We start from the raw sequence: 26,042 nt of genomic DNA, 5'->3' as shown, positions 1-26,042 counted from the left end.
CACACTTGTGGCTAAAGGAGATTGAGAAACACTGAGATGAATAAAGGCTTTACAAAAAACAAATGCTTTGTTTAGCTTCCTTGATGCATGAGACAGGCTGAGATCTAATAAGAGAGGCCTTGAGGAGCCAACCATAACCTCTAATTTGTCTAGGAGATTTACAACAATTAAATCTTTTTCATAAAAGTAGTTTGCACTTTACTACTGTGTTTGGTAAGTAACACTATACACACACCAGTGATCTTATCTCAGTTGCCCTTTACAAGAACTGAAACTAGCCCCCCTGTGAGATGTATTGAAAATCACAATAAAGCTGAACTCCAGGTAGATATAAAAATACACAGATTAATTCCTCTCTGCATGAAAGTGATACTCAAATCTTGTTTGTTATTTTTTGCGGAAGAAAAAACAAAACAAAACATGTTAGGCTCGGTTCACACAGGGGGCGACACGAGGCGACACGACTTGCCGTGCCGCGACCTGACAAGTCGCCCCCGTTCTGTACTACGGAACTGTTCTAAGAGGAGCGACTCGAGTCGCTCCGACTTAGAAAAAAGGTTCCTGTACTAGTTTTGGGCGACCTCGGGGCGACTTGCTTTGACTTCTATACAGAAGTCATTTGCAAGTCGGCGCGGCAAGTCGTGTCGCCTCGTGTCGCCCCCTGTGTGAACCGAGCCTTATGCTTGCCTGCTCTGTTTAAAGGTTTTTCACAGAGACACCCAGATCCTGCTCTTCTTGGGTCCCTCTTCGGCACTCCTGGCACCTCCCTCCTGTTGAGTGCCCCCACAGCAAGTAGCTTGCTATAGTGGCACCACGAGCCGAGCCACAGCTCCTTGTGTCCATTCAGACACGGAGCCGTGACTAGGCCCGTCCCCTCTCTCTCCCCATTGGCTCCCTGACTTTGTTTGACAGCAGTGGATGCCAATTGTGCTGCTGTCTCAGCCAATGAGGAGGGGAGTCCTGGACAGCCTAGTCTCTCATGCAATATTGCTGGATATAGATGGGGCTCAGGTAAGTATGAGGGGGGGCCTGCTGCACACAGAAGGCTTTTTATCTTAATGTATAGAATGCATTAAAATAAAAAATAAAAACCTTCTGACTTTACAACCACTTTAAATTTAGAAACCAGTAGTTATTGTAGTTTTGAATGCAAATTGTTTATCTGAATTTTTCTTGAAATCAGACTTTTGCAGTTTCCTGTACAACAAAAGTCAGACTGGGAGGGAGAGGGGCAGCACTGGTAGCCAATCAGGTGTGTTTCATGCGGACATGCTGACAAGGAAAATGCTGACAGGAAGAGAGAGCAGAGTGAGTGGAAAGATGAACTCATTAGTCTGCTACGGCTCTTCTGTGGTCAGACAGCAGGTTGGGTGTAGTACCATTGTGTTCCATAACAGAAAATAGTGTGTCATCTGCCTGGCTGTGGTGTCTGGCAGAGCTGTATAAACGTTGGGACTCAATGGACAGAAATACAAATCTTAATACATGTTTCATCTGTGCATTTTAGTTATATTTCTGGAATTCAGCTTTAAAACACCAAGACGGGTACAAGGTTTTACTTCCTGCTGGGTGATTCGTTTAAAGTCACATTGTTCCCAATATGCAGGGACGGACTGACCATTCAGGCACTCGGGCACTGCCCGAGGGCTCCATGCCACTAAGGGGCCCCATCATGGTTGCCAGCCTCAATAAAATCAGGAACAGTATGTAAAAATCAGTGTTTTTTAAAAAAAAATCCCAAGATTATAGCTGCCCCGCCTCTCCAGTGTGTGTATACTGTGTGTGTATACTGTGTGGCCCCATAATCTTCTCCTATTGCCCGGGGGCCCCATAATCTTCTCCTATTGCCAGGGGGCCCCATAATCTTCTCCTATTGCCCGGGGGCCCCATAATCTTCTCCTATTGCCCGGGGGCCCCATGAGTTGTCAGTCTACCCCTGCTAATACGAATGGTAATCTAAATGATTATTTTATCCTCTATTAGATTATATATATATATCATACATGGGACAGCGAAGCTAGATCATACAAATGTGGTCTCTTCTCGGTTCCATTTTACTCATTGACCTTCATTCCTGTAATACAACTCTACTGTGTGGCAAGGCTGTTTGGCTGCCCGTTTGTCTTTAATCTGCAATTCTGGAAGTCTGTTATCCTGGTAAACAGCAGTGTAACAAGTTTTGTTTGATCACAATCTAGCCATGAAGTATTACACAGCCAGATGCTACCTGAGGTGTACATAGTGGGTGGGTGTGTAAAGGTCACCTTTTTGTGTTGCCTGATCAGAATGTTTCTTTCCTTTGTATATATTTGTATTAGCTTTGAAGTTATTTGCTTGGCTTAAAGCGGTTCTGCACCCAAAAAAAAAATATTAAAAGCCAGCAGCTACTAATATTGCAGCTGCTGACTTTTAATAAAATCCCACTTACCTGTCCCAGGGTCCAGCGATGCCATCCTCTGTCAGGGAATCGGGAAGTGAAGCATTACAGCTTCGCTGCCTGGTTCCCTACTGCACATGCGCGAGTCGCGCTGCGCGTCTCTTATGGTCCCCCGCTGTGTCTCTGGGAACTGTGTGTTTCCCAGAACACAACGGGGGGGGCAGGGGTCTGCGGCGGTCTGCCCGGAAGTGGGTGCAGATACCTGGATTATCCAGGTAACTGCACCCCCCTCCCCCCTGAAAGTTGCCGATTGTGGCACCGGAGGGGGGGAGGGATCAGATTAGCAGAACTTCCCCTTTAGGGTGAAGAACCGCTTTAATTCTGGTCTCTTGCAAAGTTCTTAATTTCAGTGACTTCTTGTGAATGATAAAATTATTATTGTGAGATGACTGATTCTAAACAATTTGGTTTCTGAAAATATGTTCAAAACGCCAATAATAATAATAATCTACCACCACCCCCTCCCTTTTAGAATGTAAGCTCTACGAGCAGGGCCCTCCTGTACCTTTTGTATTGTACTGTAATTGTGTTGCCCCCCCCTATACATTGTAAAGCAGTGCGTAAACTGTTGGCACTATATAAATTGTGAATAATAATAATAATAATACAATAATATGTGTTGCAGCAATTGAATAGACTCATGTCAATTTCTTTGAGGTACTGACAGATCCCCCCCCCCCCCCCCCCCAAAAAAAAGTTTTCAATTGTCTAGAATGGGGACGTCAGTACATTTTGCGATTGCGTTTGAGGGAGCCAGTACAAAAAAAAATTATGGACTTTTGTTACATAAAGACAGATTCATTACCAGCGTATGTGTGGTAGTGTGTATGTACAAGGGATCTTCAAAGTTTCTGCACTTTTTTTTTTTTTTTTTAATGTTCAATAAAGTAAAAAAAAAAAGTCTGGAAACCTTTTGAAGAATTCTCGTGTATTTATGTGTGTGTGTGTGTATGTATATGTATGTATGTGTTTATGTATGTATGTATATATATATATATATATATATATATATATGTATGTATGTATGTATGTATGTATGTATGTGTGTGTGTGTGTGTGTGTGTGTGTATATATATATATATATATATATATATATGTATATATGTGTGTGTATAATAGATATATCTATCTATCTCTCAGACATCCCTGCACTTTTAGTTATAAGTGTTCTGTTTGTACGTAGCTTAATTTTTCTACAACACATCAGATACTAAAGCAGGGGTCTCAAACTCAAATTACCTTATCTCATGGAGGCCGCATGCAAATGTTCCTTTTCACCAGCATTGGTGTCAGCGAACACCCTACTCACCCCCAGCATTGGTGTCAGCGGACGCACTGCTAACCCCCCGCATTGGTGTCAGCGGACTCACTGCTAACCCCCTGCATTGGTGTCAGCAGACGCACTTCTAACCCCCAGCATTGGTGTCAGCGGATGCACTGCTAACCCCCAGCACCGGTGTCAGCGGACGCACTACTAACCCCCAGCACCGGTGTCAGCGGACGCACTACTAACCCCCAGCACCAGTGTCAGCGGACACCAAGGCAGTTCTGCCGCCAACAGGACGTTAGAGCCAGGGGCAAGCCACAGGGCCAGGTCCAAAACTCTTCTAAACCTGGCACCAAGCCTTCCTTTTGAGAGGATGCCCCCGATAGTGTGGGGGGGAAGGCTGCTGTACTTTGCACACTTTGGAGAACAGTGGTTCAGGACGAGGGGTCCCCTCAGCAGTATTCCCCATTTCTAAGATTCAGCGTTCCTTTGGATCCTCCAAAAAGACTTATTGTTTCAGACACTAGATCGGTTAGTACATCAGGTAGTGATTATACAAATCCCTGTATCCAAAAGGGGCGCAGGGTTTTATTCAAACCTATTCATGGTTCTAAAACCAACTGCAATCCATCGATATCAAGGATGCATATTTACACATGCCTATCTTTCAACCTCACCAGAGGTTAGTGTGTTTTGCAGTAGAGGAACTGCAAATAAATGACTTCTAGTTTGTGGCTCTGCCTTTTTGGGCTTGCCACAGCACCCTGGATATTTACAAAGGTCCTAGCACCAGTACTGGGTCTTTTAAGGGCCCAGGGAGTCTTGGTGCACAGATGCTTGGATGATCTCCTGCTCAAAGATCACTCACTGCAGGCTCTAGAACAGAGCGTAGCCTGCACAGTGCAGTATTTGGAAAGCCTGGACTGGGTTATAAATGCCGAAAAGTCAGCCTTGAGACCAGCTCAGTCTCTGAAATATTAAGGTCTGATCCTAGATACGGTACAGGCAAGAGTATTTTTTTTTTTTGCAACCCTTTAAAGATCTGTGCCCTGAAGGATCAGGTGCATCGTGTAAGGGGCACCAGGCAACCCTCCATTCGGCTCTGTATGGGTCTTCTGTGAAGGATGGTGTCCTCCTTTGAGGCAGTTCCCTATGCTGTTCGGCGGGCCTTATCCCGGGGGTAAAGAACTGGAAGGCAGATTATCTCAGCCGCCAGCAGATCCACCCAGTGGAATGATCCCTACACCTTGAATGTGTTTCGGAAATTTTCCAGCGATGGGGATGGCCAGATATTGATCTTATTGGCATCTAGGTTCAACAACCAGCTACATCAGTTTGTGTCCCGAACAAGAGATTCCCTGGCAATTGGAGCAGATGCTCTGGTAGTTCCATAGAGCCAGTTCTCCCTGGTTTATGCTTTCCCTCCGATCCCTCTCCTTCCACATTTGTTGCGCAGGACTTGGGAAGAGGGGTTTCCAGTCATCCTGGTGGCACTGGCATGGGCCAGAAGGTTCTCAGAGATGAGATTAGCAATAGACGGGCCATGGGCTCTTCCTGGTCGCCCCAATCTACTGTCTAAAGGTCCTATATTCCACCCCAATTTACAGTCTTTAAAGTTTACAGCATGGCTAATGAAGCTAGGGTGTTGAAGGATCGTAGCATCTCGGGACCGGTGGTATCCACCCTAGTGAATGCCATGAAAGCGGTTACTAGGTGGATCTATTATAAGGTCTGGAAGACTTCTATTGCTTGGTGTGATGCCAGAAAATGGCATACTCGGAAATACGTCATTGGGAGAGTTCTCTCTTTTTTTTTACAGTCAGGTGTGGAAATCAGAATGGCCTTGAGTACAATTTAGTAGTCAGATTTTGGCCTTGTCAGTATTCTTTCAAAGGCCTTTAGCCTCCCTTTCTCTGACCCAAACCTTTATGCAGGGGGCAACTTGTCTGCTTCCCCCCATTAGGCCACCTATGTGTCCTTGGGACTTAAATTTGGTGCTGTCTGTGTTACAGAAACAACCATTTGAGCATATCAAGGAAATGCCGTTATTCTTGTTGTCACACAAGCTAGCCTTCTTGATGACCATCACCTCGGCTATAATGGTGTCGGAATTGGTGGCCTTTTCATGTAGGGAACCATACTTAATCCTTTACCATGACAAGATGGTGTTGCGTCCTATTCCATCCTTCTTGCCAAAGGTGGTGTCGGCCTTTCATTCGAATCAGAACATTGTTCTGCCTTCCTTTTTCTCTCAGCCTCATTCAACGGGAGAGGGATGACTGCATTCCTTGGACGTAGTGCGGGCAGTCAGTTAATTTGTCTAGTTCTGTGGAGATCTGAGAATCTGACTTTTTTTTTTTTTTTTTTTTTTTTTAACCAGGAGGACCCTAGAAGGGGCAGACAGCATCCAAAGCTTGCATTGCCCATTGGGTCCGCCAGTTGGTCATTCAGGCCTCTGTTCTAAAACATAAGGCTCCTCTCTTCATGATGGGAGCTCACTCTACCAAGGGGGTGGGAGCACTGACCCCCACCCCTTCAACCTCTGCAGCAATACTGGCAGCACTCATGTCTATTTTCCAAAGACAACTAGATATAACCCTGAGCATGTGCTCTCAACTTCTTTGGTTGGTTGACCATAGCGAGGCCTGTTCTGAGAGGAACCTGTCCTGTAAAACTGTTGTATGGTCTTGGCCACTGTGCTGCAGCTCAGTTTCAGGGTTTTGGCAATCTTCTTATAGCCTAGGCGATCTTTATATAGAGCAACAATTCCTTTTTTTCAGATCTTTGCCATGAGGTGCAATGTTGAACTTCCAGTGACCAGTATGAGAGAGAACCCCAAATTTAACACAAACCGCTCCCCATTCACATCTGAGACTTTGTAACACTAACGAGTCATTTGACACCAGAGAGGGAAAATGGCTAAATGGGCCCAATTTGGACATTTTCACTTAGGGGTGTACTCACTTTTGTTGCCAGCGGTATAGGCATTAATAGCTGTGTGAGTTATTTTGAGGGGACAGCAAATTTATACTGTTATACAAGCTGTACACTCACTACTTTACATTGTAGCAAAGTGTCATTTCTTCACTGTTGTCACATGAAAAGATATTTTATTATATTTACAAAAGTGTGAGGGGTTTACTCACTTTTGTGAGATACTGTACCTTGCCAGTGCTTTGTGCCGGAACCAAGGGTTCCTGTGTGCATGCACGGGAGTGACGTTATCGTGGCTCTGGCCAATCACATAGCCGGAGTGCACGAATCCAGAAGAAAGACCAGGGGAAGATGTCTGCCCTCTCAACGGTGACAGCACAGCACTGCACAGCACTGGAACAGGTGAGTATTTCACAATGTGCTGGTATGCAATGCATACCAGCACATAATGCCATTGACTTGCAGTTTTTAGTTTTTTTTTTTACAACTGCTCTAAGTCAGATTTGAATGACTGCTGTATGTAGAACGATGGCTGCATTGATGCTAATATTTATGTTTGCTACTCTACACTCTAGTTTACTGCTGTAACATTTCCATTGTTCACTGGCCTTAATGATGTTTGCATTACAACCCAGTCCTGATTAATGTTGATAGAAAGTTTAAACTTTTTTGTTAACCTTTTTATTGTTTTACTGTACCAGGCAGACACTTGTTTCATTAACGATAACACATTGATTTTCCACCTTGTTGAGCTTTATTTGTGGCCCAGCATAGAACTTGCAATATAGATCTAATGATTTCTCCATTATCTTTTATTCTGCATCCCGTGATCACATGGGTGGTTGTGCCAGTATTAAGACCAAAGTGCTTACAATTCACAAATCCCTGTCAACAATTGTTCTTTATCAGTTTAAACAATGCAGTACTATGTGCTGAACATCTGTATAAATCACAATTTGCCTGTTGTATAATACTGGAAGAAAGCACTCTAAGGGTTTTCTCTTGATCAACCAGATCAGATCTGACCTCTCTTCTTCTTGTTGAATGCCTAAAAAGAATGTAATACCGCGCTTGATTGTTAGCGGTTTGTAACCAATCCACTTTTATCTTACTATTACTTTGGTATGTGGTATGAAACAAAGATTTTAGGCATCATTGTTAGAGCTTATATTATTGTGTTGTAGAAATCATAATGAATTAGTTTGAATTTTGGGCTAATTTGGCCGGGCTTCTCCTCTGGGTCAAAGGAGTGCAACTCGTTTTGCACTACTGTGACCCGTTTTCAGCAAAGAGCAGTCTGAAGTTTGCTGTATGCTGACATCTCCAAGATCAGCCCAGGCAGCCTGTCATCCTGACTTCCAAAGTCTGGATCCGCCAGGTGCCTTGACTGATGGCAGTATCAGCCTCTCAGCGAGCAGCTGAAACGGCCGCTCCCCACCCCTCCACAGCTCAGAGCTCCAGAGAGCGTGGAGGAGCAGAGCGGGAGAGATGCTGGCTGACAGGCACAGCTTGGGGAGGTGAGAGAATGGAACCATCGGCGGTGTTCGATGGCTCTGTTCTCAGTGAAGAGGCGGTGGGGGACAGATGCAGAATTGCACAGATGCTGCATCCACCTAGGTAAGTATGATTGGCCAATAAAAAATAAATAAAAAAAAACAACACAACAAACCTCTTTTTAAGGTAGAAAAACCTTGTGTGTGCAGCTTCCAGACTGGACGTTGTGAAGCCACCCCTGCAGGTGGTGCAGTCTTCACTGAAGCATAGCCGACAATAGCCATCTTTTTTTTACCAGAGCTCCTGCTAGTGGAGATAAGTTTCACTGTGTGCGAATACCAGGATCACCCCACCAAGGGGTGAGCATGGACAAGGAAGGCTATGATGTTGATATCAGAATAGTCAGATCGAGGCAGGCTTCAAACAAGTAGTTGTCAGTCCGGGTCAGCAGCAGTCAGGCCATCTTAGGGGTGAATATTATATCTCATTGAAACAAGACGTAGCTGGTGAGAGGATACAGCACCAGCCACTTCCGGGAATGATACTGAAATACGCCTCTGGGTCAGTGGACAAGCCCAGTGGCCTTTCACGGAGTACACTGGAACTCCTGACAATGTTTCTGTGGGCACCATTGAAAGTACTGCTTGAAATTATGTTTGTGCCATTGGAAGCCCTTTCAGGGATTCTGCTTTAAGGGATTCTGTGAATGCCATAAGGATTGGTAGAGATACTGGGAGTAATGGGAGGGTTACAAATGAGAAGGATTGAAAGCACAGGCAGGGATTCTGGAAGTCCTTGGGAAGATTCTAGCGGGTCCTGGAAATAGAGATAGTAGGTGTAAAAGCATTTCCTGGAAAATCCGAGATGGGCAGCTCTTAACACTCAAAATGGAGGAATAGAACTTTCAGCCAATCAAAACTCTGTTGCTTTACACAGTGCTTTTGATCATAAACTGGTTCCTGATTAACTGTCTGTCCGAAAACAGCTAATCAAAGGCAGTAAAACATTTCCTGATATGTGACAAATGTGAAATGTCTCACTGTCTGTTATTAGCGATGTGCAGTGGCGGGATCGGGCAGGTTGGTTGGGATTGGGACATTCCTATTGGTGGGCCTTTTTTTACCACCATCCTTCTAATGAAAATTCAAAGGAGCTGAGCAGAAAACTGTCAGTCAAACAGCATCTTTATCCAGTCAGATGCATCCGCCATTCAAGTATTTAGACAGTTGGCAGAGCTGGCTGTCAAAATACTATATTCACAACAGGAGATTCATCTTGGGCCAGCACCAAGGAGTCATTAACACAATAAAAGACCAACAACCAATCTTTTTTTTTTTTTGTATAATCGGTATTTATTTTCAAAACAACTAGAAACATTAAAACAAGACAAGTCCAACAATTTGTAGAAGTTTAAAAACCATTGGCTACACAGAGCTGTATAGAAGTCGTTTAACAGTGCATAGGTTGAACAGGGACATATACACAAAGAGGGAAGTCTCTGGAATAGAGAAATTGTTGTGGGCTCACTTGACGTGGGCAGCAATGCAATGACGAGAGGATTTCGGGGGTGGGAAGAGTCTGGGATGTGTTGAGTCCAATCTAATGGCCTCCCATCCCCAGGAACGATTGTGGGGTGTGCTGTCACCCAAAATACGTGGGGTGTATGCTCAATCAAACCACCCTCTGCCCCCCCCCCCCCCCGCACGCCAGGGAAACCGCATAATAACCGCAAGGTTTCAGCCAGGACTTCCAGAGTCCCCAGTGACAGTAGGATTCCTCCCAAAGGTTTTCGGGACTATAAAAGTCAATGTCTACCACCAATACAACTTGGATTTACTAATCACCCACAACATTCATGCAAAGGAGAAGTTTAAGATAAAAGGAAAAGAAAAAAGGGAGGAAGAAGGAGGGGGAGATGGGAGAGAAGAAGCAGTAAGGGGAAGAATGAAGAGAGAGTTTTCAGCTTACACAGTGGACTAAAGAGGGGAGGGGGTATTTAGGAGGAAGGTAAGGAGGGAGAAGGGAGGTAAGAGTAGAGGACAAGTAAAGTAGGTCAAGTTACCTGAGTGTTGGACTGAAGTGTCGTCTGTATCCGCCCCGAGCACACCACATCCGGGCACAGGGTTCCGAGAGCAAAAATACCTCTCTATGGTCTCCTAGGCGGCGATATAGTTACCCCTTGAGCCCTAGCCAACCTGAGGGCTTTAAATGTGGGATCTGCCAGTTCTAGTAGTGTAATATCCAAGCTAGAGGTCATCTGGTTAGGATCCAAAGCGTATTCAGTCCAGGGTATCCAGGTATTGTGAAATCGGCCTTCAAGGCACCTACAGGTAGCTACCCAGTTCTCGGCCTCCCGTACCGCATTCACTCTAATGCACCACTCTTCACACATGGGAATTCTAGATTTTTTCCAATGAAATGGAACCCGGCACCTCGCTGCATTCAGCAGATGGGGCAGCACATTCTTTTTGTATAGACTGAGCGGGATCGGGGGGACATGCAGAAGAAAGTGTATTGGTGAGAGGGGGACCTCTATCCCTGTCACTATTTTTATTTGGCCCTGTATGTCCTCCCAGAAGGGCTTAATTAAGGGGCATTCCCACCAAATAGGGGTTTCCCCTCGTTTTCCCCTCGTTTTCTTGATAATGCGGTCCTTGAGTGTATATTATGCAGTTTGCAGATGATATCTCTCGTGTTATTCACATCTTGAGAAGAAGGTTTCAGGGCCCTATGTGCACAGTCAATTTCAATGGTAGCAGTGTCAAGCAGCCCCAGTATTTCTTTGAAGACGCCTTCTAGGGTGGGAATAATGTCCCTAGCACCAGTGGCTTCGGGGAGGCCTCGGATCCTGATGTTAGCTCTGTGACTGCGATTCTCTGTGTCGTCGTCTGGCAAAGCTTCAATCTGATGGGCCTGTGTGTTGCATTTGTCCTGCAGCATGGAAATAACAGGGAGGGCCTCCTCAAACCTCAGTTCTACGGATTCCCGCCTGCCCCCCAGGTGTGCAGTGTCAGTTTTAAGTTGAGCAATGTCCTCTTTAAAAGCCCTTTCCACCCTGTCAGCAAAGCGCTCCAGGTCAGCCTTGGTGGGTAAGGACATAATATGGCACCTAATGTCAGTGTCAGCCATGGGGTCCGGTTCATCAGGGGCCTCTTCCACTGATGCGTAGGTTGCACTTACCAACCAAGGGTAAGGTATGGGTGAGGTAGCCTGCTGGTTTGACTTTGCCTCCTGACCTTTCCTATCCTGCCCAGGGAAGAAGGTATCCAGCTGGGCTTGCCGCGATCAATCGCTCCGCAGTGGCTGGGAGGATGCCTGGTTCCTTGGGGACATGTCCGGCAGCAGATGGGGAAGATTTCACCCTCCTAACGCTGATTATTTGCGGCGGTGAGACGGAGCTGAGGAGTTACACATCCTCACACCTTCTTAGCCAGGCCACTCCCCCCCCAAATCTTTCTTTTAACAGTAATTTATTGATTTGGTAATATAATTTTTTCTGGCCCTGGTGTTGTTCAAAAGGTAACCACTGGCCCTGGTGTTGTTTAAAAGGTAACCACTTACATGAAAATGGCAACATTGGACACCGGGCATATCAGTGGATTGATTGGGAGATCTAGCCAGAAACACCCACTGACCATTATCCAAGTCAAAGGTCTTTGATCTACAAATAGCCGTAAACAGTCGGGACCCAGGGATACATGATTAACCACCTACACACCGGACCATTTTGCTGGTCAAAGACCAGACCACTTTTTGCGATTCGGCACTGCGTCGCTTTAACTGACAATTGCGCGGTCATGCGATGTGGCTCCCAAACAAAATTGACGTCCTTTTTTCCCCACAAATAGAGCTTTCTTTTGGTGGTATTTGATTACCCCTGCGGTTTTTATTTTTTGCGCTATAAACAAAAATAGAGCGTCAATTTTGAAAAAAACGCATTATGTTTTACTTTTTGTTATAATAAATACCCCCCAAAAATATATAAAAAAAACTTTTTTTTCGCTCAGTTTAGGCCGATATGTATTCTTCTACATATTTTTGGTAAAAAAAATCGCAATAAGCGATTATTGGTTTGCGCAAAAGTTAGAGCGTTTACAAAATAGGGATAGTTTTATAACATTTTTAGTAATAATTTTTTATTATTTTTTTTTACTAGTAATGGCGGCGATCAGAGATTTTTATTGTGACTGCGACATTGTGGGGGACACATCGGACATTTTGGACACATTTTTGGGACCATTGTCATTTATACAGTAATCACTGCTATATAAATGCAGTGATTCCTGTGTAAATGACACTGGCAGTGAAGGGGTTAACCAGTGGGTGGCAGTGTAGGGGTTAAGTGTTCCTAGGGGTGTGTTACTAACTGTGGGGGGGGTTGAGCTTTCATTTAGTGAACACTGATCTCTGCTCCAATCACATGGAGCAGAGATCAGTGTCATTAGTTGCTAGGCAGAATGGAGAAATGCTGTTTACATGGCATTTCCTCCATTCAGCCATCCCGTGAGACGATCGTGGGTATGCCCGCGGCGATCGAGTCCGCGGGACCCGCGACCGGACTCACGGGGGTCCCGACCGCCACACGAGCGCGGCGCACTCGCGATGGCAGGGCGGCATTGAAGATTGGACGTACCTATATGCCAATATGCCTGCCTGTGCCATTCTGCCGACGTACATTGGCGTGCGCTGGTCGGGAAGTGGTTAAACAAAAGAAAAGAAGAAGATGCTTTGTTTTGGGCCGACACTTCTTCAATTCTTAGAGCACCAAAAAAGATAACTGAGAAAACTGCCCTAATCAGTAAAATTTAAAAACGAGAACTACTACAAACATTTTCTAACACCGAAAATAGTTTAATGAACAAATCCACCGAAATAGGCCGGCGATCATCTTTAGCAGGGGAGGATTTCCGAAATCCTTTGAGGATTTGACAGACTTGAAAGAAGGAGGTCAAAGTTGGCCGGCCTGAAAATTTTTGAAAAAAATGATACCCCAGCCAAAATTTTGCTAACCGAGGCAGGACAACGCTGAGATTCGATCAAAAAGGAGACCTAGGCATCTACTTCCAACACATCAATATTCGTGCTAGAACAAAAGGAGCACCATTTGGACCAGGCCAACTCATATTCTCGCCATGTCTTCTGCACTACTGAATTCCGAAGGCAAGTAGATATCAGTCCCAAATCATGCCCCAGAGGAAATCTGGGTATGAAGTGCCGTGTTGATCGACCAACGGAGCCAAATCCTGGAATCTCTCGAACTGCGAACGAGCTAAAGCGTCAGCTATGTCATTCTCCAAACCAGCTATGTGACGTGCTCTTAACCAAATATTGAAACGCAAACAATGCAATACTAAGAAACGTAACAGTTTAATGACTATCTCAGATCTGGATGATAGCATATTGATAGTAAAGAGCACCTTTGCAAAATATCCTGGTGAAGCCAACTTGAGTGCCTCTCAGAAGCACACCAATGGCCATCCAAAAAGGCTCCGAAGCTGGATATGCGGCATCTGTGAAGAAATTCAGCTAAAAATCATCTGCAAATTCTTGTTGCCACACACTGGATCCATTGAAGTTAGAAAGGAATCCCAAATCTTTAAACCCTCTTTCACACTTGCAGAAATGCGAACATGAGAGTATGGGTTCTTCAAACCCTTGGTAGCCACTGCAAAACGCCTAGACAAAATTCTGGCTATTGGGATGATCCTGGCTGCAAATAGACCCAACAAAGATTGCGCTTCGTTTAACCACACCTTGCGCTTAGATAGATAGAAGCAAGTAGATCATAAATCTCATACGATGCAATTTCCCTTCAGGCAGTCTAAACTCCATCATTGAGGAGTTAATAGTAATGCCCAGGAACTCAATGGTGGGCGATGGAAAAACTGTTTTCTCGTGGGCAATGGGGATACCAAATGAATCACAAACCATAAAAAATGTATTCAGTGATTTTATACAAACGGGGGAGTCCATTGGGCCTATGAACAAAAAATCATCTAGATAATGCAAGAAACCTCCCGCCGGGAAGCATTGCGACAAAACCCAATGTGAAAAATTTAGAAAATGCCTCAAAATAAAAACAAGATAAAGAAAAACCCATGGGCAGACATTTGTCAAAATAAAATCAGTTCTGAAATTGGAAATTAGGGAATTAAAGCCTTGTGGATGCACGGAAAGCAGGCGAAAAGCAGATTTGATGTCTGCCTTCGCTAACAATGCTCCCTGCCCGAAGCGTCGTAAAAGCATTAGCGCTTCGTCAAAAGTGGAGTAAGAAACGGGAGCTATTACTTCTGAGACTTCATCGTTAAACGAAGTATCCAATGGATATGACAGGTGGTGGATGAGTCAAACTATCCTGCTCCATCTTGGGGGAAAATGCTCAAAGGAGAGATCCGAAAATTATCAAACGGGCCGGCTACATGGCCTTCTGCAACCTTTTTATCTATTTTATCTTGGACAATATCAGGATGAATCCTAGCAGAATGTAAATTCCTAACTAGCATGCAACCTGTCCCAGTAAAGAAGGGAACTAAAATACCTTCCTTGAAACCATCAGTTAGCAACCGGGCCATAGTGCGGTCTTGGTAGCGATCTAACCACGGCTGCGTGCTTGGCAAGCTCACTGGTGTCATGGCTTTTCCCACTCACATCTCGAGGTAATGAAGTGAGGGAAGATGCTGCTGACTTCCGAAGACACCTGCTCACAGGGTGGGTTCCATTGCAGTAAGAACACTCATGCTTATACCTGCAGTTTGAAAATAATTGACGTTGCCCTTCATTAAAGGCGAAACAGAATCCTTTACAAAAGGCATTCTGCGGAGTCACCGCTCGAGATGCAAACTGTGGTTTTTGCGGCAGCATGAGGCTCAGCCACAAACCCACATCTTTGCAACCCCATTGTAATGCTGGGTGAACCTCTAATTTCTGTCTAAAATTCTCATCATAGGTGAACCACGCTGTGCCACCAAAATGGCTAAAAGCTTCAGCAATTCTATCTACGTGCTGAAATAAACCCGAAAACTTTTCTATAAAATGTTCCCCCAGAACGGCTGCATAAATGCAGAAAACCTGCAGCCAGTTCTGAAAAGTTTTTGGGACGGACCTTCGCTTATCAGAGCGATCCTCTGCTTTCTTATCAGATTTAGCAAGGCATTCTCTGTAAGCAGGCAATAATTACAGCAATTCAATAAATTCACCCCTCCAAATTTTTTCTTTGACCGAGTCGGTTAAGTGGAAGCCCAAAGGCGAAATGTCACACAGCATAGGTACCTTAAATGAGCACTCCGCTATATGCGGCGAGAGAATGGGCTTTTGCGCCTGTGTCGGTTTTTGTGTCAGTAACAAACGGCTGTCCGTAACATTTGTAGCAATGAGTACCTCCGATACATTACGCCATATTGGGCTGACATCCACATTTTGTTGTAACATGTTATCATTAGTTGGCGGAATCGCACAATGTAAGTGTGCCCTCTTAAACACAGTATTAAGACTAGCATCATGCAACGCACCAGAATACTGTGCAACATCAGTTTCTTAAATACCACCAAATGAACCAGGTTGTAACATAGCACCAAATAGCTGTGCCCCTGTATTTGAATCAGTAATGTGACTATTACCATGCAAAGCACCAAAGTAATGTGCTCCTTCAGTCATATTAATTCCTTTCAGGCTATGTAATGCAGCAGAGTAATACGCTCCCTCAACTCTATTAACACTAGGCCCAACAGTGTGTACCCCTTTAAGGTAATTTACAATGCTAGACAAGGATATGAGTAAAGTATTTAAATCGGGTACATTAATGCTAGGACATGTCTCACCACTAGGCCAAACTCCTGTTAAGCTCAATGCTGGCAGCCACTTGCTGAGTGGTTTTGTCTTGGCAGGGGGGTGTATTCGTAGCAGGAGCACTGCGGGCTCTCTCCTTTCTCTGGAGACTTGGAGAAGCTGCTGCCTTCATCCTCTTCTTTCCCCTCTGTGGTTTCTGGCGCGGACTGCGCATTCTCGCCGCTGGTTCCTCCATATTTTCGGCGGCTGTGAAAGGGGAAGGACCAGGCGGAGCATCCAACTGACCGGCCTCCCGGCATTGACGAAGCCACTCCTCTCCGCCGGAGCTCTCCGCCTTCTCTATAAGCTGGCACAGTAGACTCTCTCTCTGCCTTTGGGTGTGCGCTCCATTCTTCCGACGATCCAGCGGGAATCCCGGTCCCAAGGTAACGGTCTGACGCTAACGGCTGGACGGGCCCCTTTTTATCTCCTGTTTCGCGGGCTTGCGCTGCCCACTGATTCTCATCCAATCAGCAGCTGTTGTCACCCTGGTTGTAACCAGTGGCAATCCTGTAAGACAGAGCATACTAACACCCTTTAGGCTGTCCCATGTCAACCCCGCATATTGCAAGGATCTGTCATTCTTGCTGTATAGTGTGGATAGAGGAATCTGATTCTTTTTGATCAGTGTATGGCCAGCTTAACAATGTTAACATGGTTACAGGTGTCAAACACAGGTCATTGTGTCACCCCCCCCCCCCTTTTTTTTTTTTTTTGCCCAGTAAGTCGGCTAGGTGAGAACAGGTAGAGCAGAATTCTGTTCAGCTACCATTTTTTTTACATATATCACCAATCCGATGGTTAAATGTCATTTCTTTTCTAAGTTGGGGGAAATTTTGACTATGCATATGGGAGGTGACTGCATACTAATAGAACATGATAGTTTCAATCCCCACAATGCTGAGATTACTATTTCTCCTTGGAATTTCTATTTAAGTTGTTGCCCACATCCTGAAATAAACACGGCTATTGAATCCAGACTGGGAAAAAAAATCTAGTTTTTCTTGTAGATCACAAATCTTTTTTAAGTAAGCTTAAGGTTTTGAGGACAACATTTCTGATAGTTGTCTTTTTTTCACTGTAAGTGACTGTACCAGCAATTAGTTGTATGTGGTTAGCATTAAATAGTAGGTAATTGATATAATGGGACGGTAATGTTGGTAGCTAAAAGGTTTTATTTGCTTGCACAGCATGATAGAAGACTTTATCCCATGCCTGTGTGGGTGGATTTGTTCTTTGTATACAAGCTTGAATAAGCTGGCTTGCAATGTGCTTACTCTTTGAAAAAATGTCTAGGGCAAGCCACTGCAACTGCCATCTTCTCCTTTTTTGTATTGTAATTCTCTATGTAGCCAATATGCTGTTGTGTCAAAGTGTAGGGCCATACACCACTAAGAACAAATGTTTTTGTGTGGCGGGGTAGCACATGTGGATCCAATCATGGTGTACAAAGTGACAGGCTGAAAGGTAGCTACAGCTGTGTGCATATAATTGCAAAAAGTGCAGTTACATGTGTTAAGGAACAGCTGAACGGCCCTGGACATGCTTTGTGTCCAGGGCCACGTACCAACCCCATTTAAGTGCTGGATATGTGATTAAGGGCTGGTTCACACCACACAAACGGACTCCAGATACGTTCCAGAGCGCTTTTAATGTGTTTCCGTATGCAGTCCAGATGCTTTTTTTATTTATTTATTTATTTTTTGTCTTTTTTTTTTCCAGGGCCAGTTCACGCCACAGTCCGAATGCATTTAAGATACTTTTCTGCATGTGTGGTTTTTGATGCATTTTTTGATGCGTTTTTGATGCAGTCCAGTGCATATTTTTTTTTTTAGGACCAGTTCACACCACATGCAGTCCAGTGCAATTTTTTTCCTGCATCAAAAACACATAAAAATGAGGTTATAACTTATATGGTTTTAAATGTCATAATTTACACCGGTGCTTCCAGTTCCAGAAAAAAAATGTAGAGCATGTTGCATTTTTTCCTGCACTGGACTGTACTGGAATGCTGTAAAACGCACAGGAAAGCACCTAAACACACCAAAAATGCACTGGAACGCATGTCCTTATTTAGGCTGGGTTCACACTGCTGCGGGGGGAGATCCGGATGTGATTCGCACCGCAAATCACATCCGATCTCCGTAGCGATGCGAGTACAGCCATACAGATAGTATGGCTGAATTCCCAGCGCTCCCGCAGCAAACTCGCACGGGACCCTTTTTTTGGTCCGCAACAGAATCGGATCGCATGGGGGTTCACACCATGCGATCCGATTCCTGTGCGAGTCGGCAGATCGCACTGCGATATGCGGACGGATCTGGGGGTGTCATTAACATAACATTGACACTCCCAGCCATCCGCATAGGGCAGTGTGAACTGCTAGCGGGAGGTGTGCGATGCGGGAAAACGCCGCGGATTCGCGGCGTTCCCGCATCGCAGCGGTGTGAACCCGGCCTTAAGGTTAAGAAAAACGAGCGGGGGGTGCACTGGGCTGCATCAAAAAAATGCATCAAAAACGTACATGCAGGAAAGCATCTGGAATGTGCCTGGACTGCGTTTCTATGGTGTGAACTGGCTCTCAATCTTAAGGACATGTCTGTTCCAGTGTGTTTTTGGTGCATTTAGGTGCGTTTCAGATACGTTTTACAGCGTTCCGTTCCAATCCGGTGCAGGAAAAATGCAGTATGTTCTGGAACTGGAATATTCTATGACTGGAATGCACTGGAACTGCAAGCACTGGTGTGAACTATGCCATTGAAAACCATATAACCTACTTTCCATGCATTTTTGATGAAGAAAAAAAATGCACAGGACTGCATATGGTGTGAACTGGCCCTAAATGCAAACTGTTGTGACCACCTTTTAGCCTGCCACTGATTTCTATAGGCTTACAGGCCGCATTTGAACACATCCACACGTGCTACCCTTTGCACAAATACGCTTATTCTTTCCAGTGTATGGCCCTTACCTGCTGTGTCAATGCCTTTGCTTTGCAGCAGTAAAGTGATAGACTGCCTTACATATCGTACATAATCATTTGTATTTTCTTTATGGACTGTGATTTTTGTTCTTTAGGTGGAATGCAAGACTACAATTATATCTATGGAAACTGCTTGGAAGTGACGTTTGAACTGTCATGCTGCAAGTACCCACGTGCATCTGAACTTGCACAGGAGTGGAATAATAACAGAGAGTCCCTGCTAGCATTTATGGAAATGGTAAGTTTAGTTAATTGCGCACCGTGGTCACGAATGCATAGACATAATTATTTTATAGGGCTGTTACTGATTAAAATGTTTGTGTTGAATCAATAATTTTTTTTTAAAATCCATTAATCAACTAATTTTGATTAATTATAACGCACATACAGATCCAACTACTTTTAGCTGATCTCCTTGCATTGCAACTCTGCATTAGTCAGTGGTAAATGTGGTATACACTATATACAATCACTCGACACTAGTTAGTTTCCACAATCCAGGACTTAACTTCACAGTACACACAAATCCGTTTTAAATTCAAACTGTAGCACTGACATAAGTTATTTTTTTTTTCCACAGTATAGTGACAATCCTTCCACCTGCGGTCTAACTAATCACTTTCACATTATGAATGGACCCCTGTGCAAACAGGTGGTCATGAAAGCGGTTATCAAAAGGGTTAATACGGACCATAAACTTCTCTCACGTCTCCTTAGATCTCATCTCATTAGATTTTATGAAAGTGCAGTATCAGTTTTTTTTTTTTTTTTTTTTTTTTTTAAACTGAAAAACATTGACAGTAGTAGGGATTGCACTGATGGTTGTACATACCATACTCTGCTTTCCAAGTCTTGATGGTCTTGTATTCACTGTAATTGTTCAGCCATACTGTGCATTAAGACTTTACATTTCTTTGGTTTTGATGTAGGTACACATAGGAGCACAAGGATATGTGAAAGATGTTGTTACTTTTAAAGGGATTGAGAATGCCACAATTTCTGTGTCGGGGATTGCCCATAACATCACAACAGGGAAACTAGGAGACTTTCAGAGATTGCTAGCTCCTGGGACTTACAATATCACTGCTTCAGTTATAGGGTAAGTGGTCACATTCATCCTTATTTATTAAGAGCGTTCTTGATATTCTGTTTTGCTTCTTTGTTATTTACATAAACATGCATGTCTCGTGCTCTGTTAAAGAGAACCTGTTGCCTAAAAAAGACATTTGGTACAGCAGTACACTAAAAAGACAGTGTTTTGCTGAGTCCATGTCTGGACTAACATTATGATGTAATGAAATTCTCTTTGGACACAAAGATTGATTTATTCAGTTTCTTAAAGCCAGTATTTGCTCAGGACTAAAGATGCCATTTGACAGCATGCATACCTATCTGTTGCATGCTTAGCCACTCTGCATCTCACTAGAAGAATGCACTGGTGCCTTTCATGTTGAAATACCAAGCTTAGCTCCTGTTTTATGATCTCATTGTAGGTACACTTTAGCACAGAGGTTCTCAACCTTTTGAAGAGCGATGGCCACTTAAGTGATTTGGTAACCAGGCGTGGGCCACAATGAACTATGGCATTTTACCACCTCCCAAATGGCAAATGTAAACAAGCCCTTTCTATACTGAGCCCCTATAAGGCTGCTTTCACACTGATGCACTGCAGTTTACCACATCTCAGGTGCAGCACAATGCTCCTGCGGCTTAACCGCACTGAGCCATAGGGGTTGATTTACTAAAGGCAAATAGAATGTGAACTTTGCAAAGTGCAGTCCCACTCGGGAAGCAAGGTAAAGCTTAATTTTACAAAAGAATGCCCAATCACGTCGTACAAGGGAAGAAGAAAAAAACAGAATTTTTGTTTGCACATGATTGGCTGATGGAAGTCAGAGCTCCTGCATATTTACTAAGCTCTGGAGCAACTGCTCTTTCAGAGTGTAACTGCTTTTTGCAAAGTGCACCGTCCATATGCCTTTAGTAAATCAACCCTATAGACTTGTATTACATCTTACGGGTGTGGTGCACTTTCTGAAAGCACACCAAATCTCGCAGGATATAATAGAAGTCTGACTCAGTGCAGCTACTCTGCAGAAAAGCCGCAGGTTCACTGCGCTGCACCTGTGGATCAGTGTAAAAGCAGCCTAATAACCCTTTTTTTATATACATGCTATAATAGCCCATTGCAAAAGTGCAGTGTATATTATGTTTTTAATACACTGACCTTTTTCCTCTTCCAGCTTCTGCTGGCATCACTCTTCAGGCTGCTAGAAGGGTCACAGGCGAAGTGCACTTGGTATCACTCTGCCTGGGTCAGGAGCCAGCGCTACGAGGATGCATCAGCTTATGTGACTTCTGCTCCCTTCATGACTGCCTGCTCCCTCGGCTGACGGCTCCATGTGATGATCTGGGATGGTGGATCAGCAACCCATTGACAACAATCTGAGCTTGCTGACCCACCATCGCAAAACATAGGCATGCACTTCCCTAGTTTGAGGTCACAGGCCACATCAGAAGGCTCTGCGGGCTATGGGTTGAGTACCCCTGCTTTAGCATCTTTGACATTGGGTAAAACCAGGACCTCTCCACCTAAAGCGAAATAATTCCTACTTTTTAATAACAATAACCTAGCCCTATAAATGTTGGGCATGTATTGATTTACTGAGAACGTTGTTGATACTTTCCCTTCCCTAGGTACTTACCACAAACTATATCTAATGTTGAAGTTAAAGAGGGACCAGCAACCGTGCTGGATTTCCAGCTTCATCCAACTGTTTCTGTTCAACCCCCCAATGACTTGCCAGACAGTACTGGCACCCCTGCACCTGCCACAGAGCCACCAGTCACTGTGAAACCTGAGGACAACCATCACGTTCAGAAATCTTTTCAGCCTGAGGACTTTCGCCACCACCACTATTCTGACATGGAGATCTTCCTGAGAAAGTATAACAGTGAATATGCCAGCATTACTTATCTGTACTCTGCTGGCAAATCTGTGGAGTCACGGGAGCTGTATGTGATGGCAATATCAGATAACCCAACCGTCCATGAGCCAGGTAACTTTTTTTTTTTTTTTCTAAAGCCATGCCAGAAACCAAGTCCAAAATAGAGTCACCAGAGAATGTTCCATTCTCTAAACTATGTGTAATGAATCCCTCGTCTTTGTTCATACTGCTTGTTGTAGCCTGTATCAGTGAGAAACTGGTACATTTGTATTTAATCTGGATTTTCTGTACTGCAGAGAGGATAATCATCTGCAAACTTTGTGAACTGGATCATTTGTATCATACTTTATGCTTCAAGACAGGAGGTTAAGGTTTTTCTTTAGCAGTTTTGAAGTTTAAGTTTGAAACTACTCCTTGTAGTTAAAGGAGTAAAATGTTCACTTGTAAATGTTACAGCCAACCTTGCTAAGCATGAAACATTGAGTTGGGATAAATTTGCATAATAGCTACCTGCCCACGTGTTGCCATAAACAGTTTGGTATGTAACCTTTCTGAGTTGGACCTTTTGTAGCCATATGGTTGGGTTAAGTTTGAAATTTTTTGTTTATTTAAGACACTTTTTTGTAAGTCATATTCTCTTAAATACCCTACAGGCAGAAAACTAAGCATATAACTTGTTGATTGAAATCTGTTGTATAAACCAGCTCTACTCAAAGAATTCACATAGTATGTTTATGAATGAGAACTTTTGACGATTGTATGCAGACCCTATAGGTAATATGCCTGTGCTAGCTCATCTTTTGCTCAAAGGATGTTAATCTTTTAGAACATGTTACACCCATATTTAGGGGTATAGCATGTAATATGTTCCAACCACCCCCCCCCCCCCCCCCCCCGTCCCCCCCCCCCCCCCCCCCCCCCGCAGCCGCTGTCACATTTAACATTGTTGTGGCTTTGTGGGCCTCCATTCCCACATCCGGATCATTCATCCAAAGATATCTGCTCCGTCTCTTACCACAGGCATGACTCATAGTTCTCAATGTGTGCGTTGATTGTGGTCCAGTGTGTGCGTTCTTGTGGTCCATTGACACTTCCTCCAGCTTTCTACCTGAAAGCCGATAAGGAGATACGGGCAAAGAGCTATAAAAAGAGAACCTGGTGCGCAAGGCACGGTATAGCCCCTCAGGATTTTAAATGACAGGCCAAATGTATATACATTTGGTCCATCATTTAAAATCCCGAGGGGTTATACCGTGCCTTGTGCACCAGGTTCTCTTTTTGTTGATATATTGGATTGGACTGACCAAATGTTCATGCACACGTTGCCAATCCCTATCAAATTAAGACAAAGAGCTATAGGGTGATTGTGCAGGAGCCTGACATTGCACCTTCAATTCACTGATCTCAGGTGCAATGGTTTGCAGGCTTCTGTGGGAAAACATATTAAATGCACCCCCCCCCCCCCCCACCCCGCAAAAATATGTGCATTTGCTATTTATTTCCTTAAAGTGGTTATAAACCTCAGACATGGAGTATGATGAAATCACATTGCCCTATAGTGTGTCTCAGTCTAGAGCCCTAAGTGTCATTTATGTCTGCTACCACCTTCCTCTATCAGCAGGTCACTTCTAAAAAGTCTTCCTGACACCAAGAGAAAAAATGTGACGGGAGAGAGCTACAGCACACAGCCTATGATTGTCAGCCTCAGCTCTGTTCCTGTGTGCTGTGTGAAGGGGGCATGTCCCTTCCCTCCAGTCAGCTCTCACTGAGCTCTGCCAAGTGTAATTTCAGCTCCCTGCCCCCTGCTTTCTGAAGCTCAGACAAGCTAAATTCAGCACTTTCAACAGCCATAGAGTAGAGAAGACTGCATATAAACAAGTATAACTTATGTAGGAGGATTCATTTCATCTTTGTGTCCCTTTTCTGGGTACATGAGGCTTTATAACTACTTTTAAAGGTGAACTTCGCTTATAAGATCTGAGAGCAGTGGGGAACTGAATTAAATTTTTCTTCTCATGTGTCTTTTCTTTATATGTTGCATGATTTTATTTCGTCTCATGCTATATACCCTAGACTTTGTGGTCTCTGTTTATTAAAAAAAAACGCCCAAAATGTTACTGGAAACCCGAAACCATGTAATTTAGGCTGGCCGTACATAATGCAATTTTATTTCATTTAACCTGTGGATAAAACAGTAAAAGGTTTAATTCACATCAATATTGTAAGGCTTCAATGTAACATGTACCTAATGTGTCACCAAATGTGTCTTCTGTTGCACCATTACATGCAATGTCATAATACTGACTTAAAATATACTTGGAAACCTGTTAATACGTATACTGAAGTCTGACTTTCTTGTTTCAGGTGAGCCTGAGTTTAAGTACATTGGCAATATGCATGGTAATGAAGTTGTAGGACGGGAGCTGCTATTAAATCTCATTGAATACCTCTGCAAGAACTATGGGACTGACCCTGAGGTCACTCATCTGATCCGTACCACCAGGATCCACATTATGCCCTCCATGAACCCCGATGGCTATGAGAAAGCCCATGAAGGTAATTCTTTAACTTCTTACAGAGATTTGAAACTTTTTATTTGTCATTGCTGGCGCAGTATTTCTGGAATGACAGCTATATGCTTTTATTCACCCTTATGCCACCATTATTGCCTTTCTGCTATAGAATCCTTCTAGAACTTATATAGTGCACATCAGTACAAGATGAATGTAGGGTACTCTAATGCAGTGGTCCCCAACCTTTTTGGCACCGGGGATTGGCTGCGTGGAAGAAAATTGTGCCAAGGACCCGAGGGTGGGGGGGACGTGATTTTTCGCTGACAATGGCTGGTGTTGGCGCTTCAATCATCACGGCACCATGTTTGATATGGTGTCAGGGTAATTGAAGCTCATTATTTCTATTATAACATTGTAATAATAAATGAAATAGTTCAACTCATCATAATGTAGAATCAGTGGGAGCTCTGAGTGTGTCCCTTGCCACTGTCACCTGTCACCAGATGCGGAATGTCCCTTACCACATCACCTGCCATGCTGCCTGCCATATGATGTGGATTGTCACTTGCCACCAGATATGGAATGTCACTTGCCATGTTGCCTGTCGCCAGATGTGGAATGTCACTTTCCATGCCACGTTGCATGTCACCAGATGCGAAGTGGAGTGGAAGGCAGACAGCTGAGGGGTGAACTATAAGTCCCAGCACCTACCTGTACTCCTACACATAGCTCACCTGTCACTGATGATGTCATATCTCTGTGGCATCTCCCCTCTGGATGTAGCAGGGTGTTTCCCTCCTCATGATACAGCGGGTCTCGCCTGGCAGAGGGAGGGTCTGGGACTCCATCGGCTTGCACTCGGCCATTCCTGATTATCTGTCCAGGGAGTGGGGAATCTGCATCGCTGAACAAGGAATCTTAGTTTTCTAACAGCAAGAGGCCACAGGAGAGCGGTGATGTGGGGTTTGCAGTGAGAGATGTCATCTCTCTGCTCCCCGCCACACCTCTGACACTGACATAGAACACTGGCTGTGAGGGCAGAAGAGCGGTGATGCGGGGGGCAGAGAGAGATGATATCATCTCTGCTTGCCTGCTCACACGCTTCTTCTATCCACCTAGCTCTCTCATGCCGGCAGCCGAGTATGTCTCTTGCTGGCCACCCGTGGCCCGGGGGTTGATGACCCCTGCTCCAGTGTCACAAATCCAACCTTTTTTATACAGCCAAGACAATTTGACCTGATAGGGTTCAGTTTGCATATGGTAGAGATCTGCACATAGCTCCTGATCTGACACTGGATCTGCCACTGATCTCTCATTATTTAAAGCTGAGCTACAGCATAGGAAAATATTGTCTTACAGTGCCTTGCGAAAGTATTCGGCCCCCTCGAACTTTTCAACCTTTTGCCACATTTCAGGCTTCAAACATAAAGATATCAAATTTTAATTTTTTTGTGAAGAATCACCAACAAGTGGGACACAATTGTGAAGTGGAACGAAATCTATTGGATTTTTGAAACGTTTTTAACTAATAAAAAAATGAACAGTGGGGCGTGCAAAATTATTCGTCCCCCTTGCGTTAATACTTTGTAGAGCCACCTTTTTCTGCGATTACAGCTGCAAGTCGCTTGGGGTATGTCTCTAT

The 26,042-nt window shown here is 44.2% G+C and overlaps 1 protein-coding gene across 1 annotated transcript in view; it reads left to right on the top strand.

The window, feature by feature from the left end:
• The window catches only part of CPD (carboxypeptidase D), a 150,138-nt gene that overhangs the window by 63,768 nt on the left and 60,328 nt on the right, over positions 1 to 26,042 (top strand). Inside the window, exons 3-6 of the mRNA XM_077480331.1 lie at positions 19,035 to 19,177; positions 19,869 to 20,038; positions 21,637 to 21,998; positions 24,252 to 24,443. Of these exons, the coding sequence (XP_077336457.1) occupies positions 19,035 to 19,177; positions 19,869 to 20,038; positions 21,637 to 21,998; positions 24,252 to 24,443 (867 nt within the window). The remainder of the gene's footprint in view (positions 1 to 19,034; positions 19,178 to 19,868; positions 20,039 to 21,636; positions 21,999 to 24,251; positions 24,444 to 26,042) is intronic.

This window comes from Lithobates pipiens, unplaced genomic scaffold (assembly GCF_037356315.1).
Source record: "Lithobates pipiens isolate NorthernLeopardFrog02 unplaced genomic scaffold, aLitPip1_a1.2 Scaffold_16, whole genome shotgun sequence".
Taxonomy (NCBI): Eukaryota; Metazoa; Chordata; class Amphibia; order Anura; family Ranidae; genus Lithobates; species Lithobates pipiens.
This window is presented reverse-complemented; position numbering and strand designations above follow the sequence as displayed.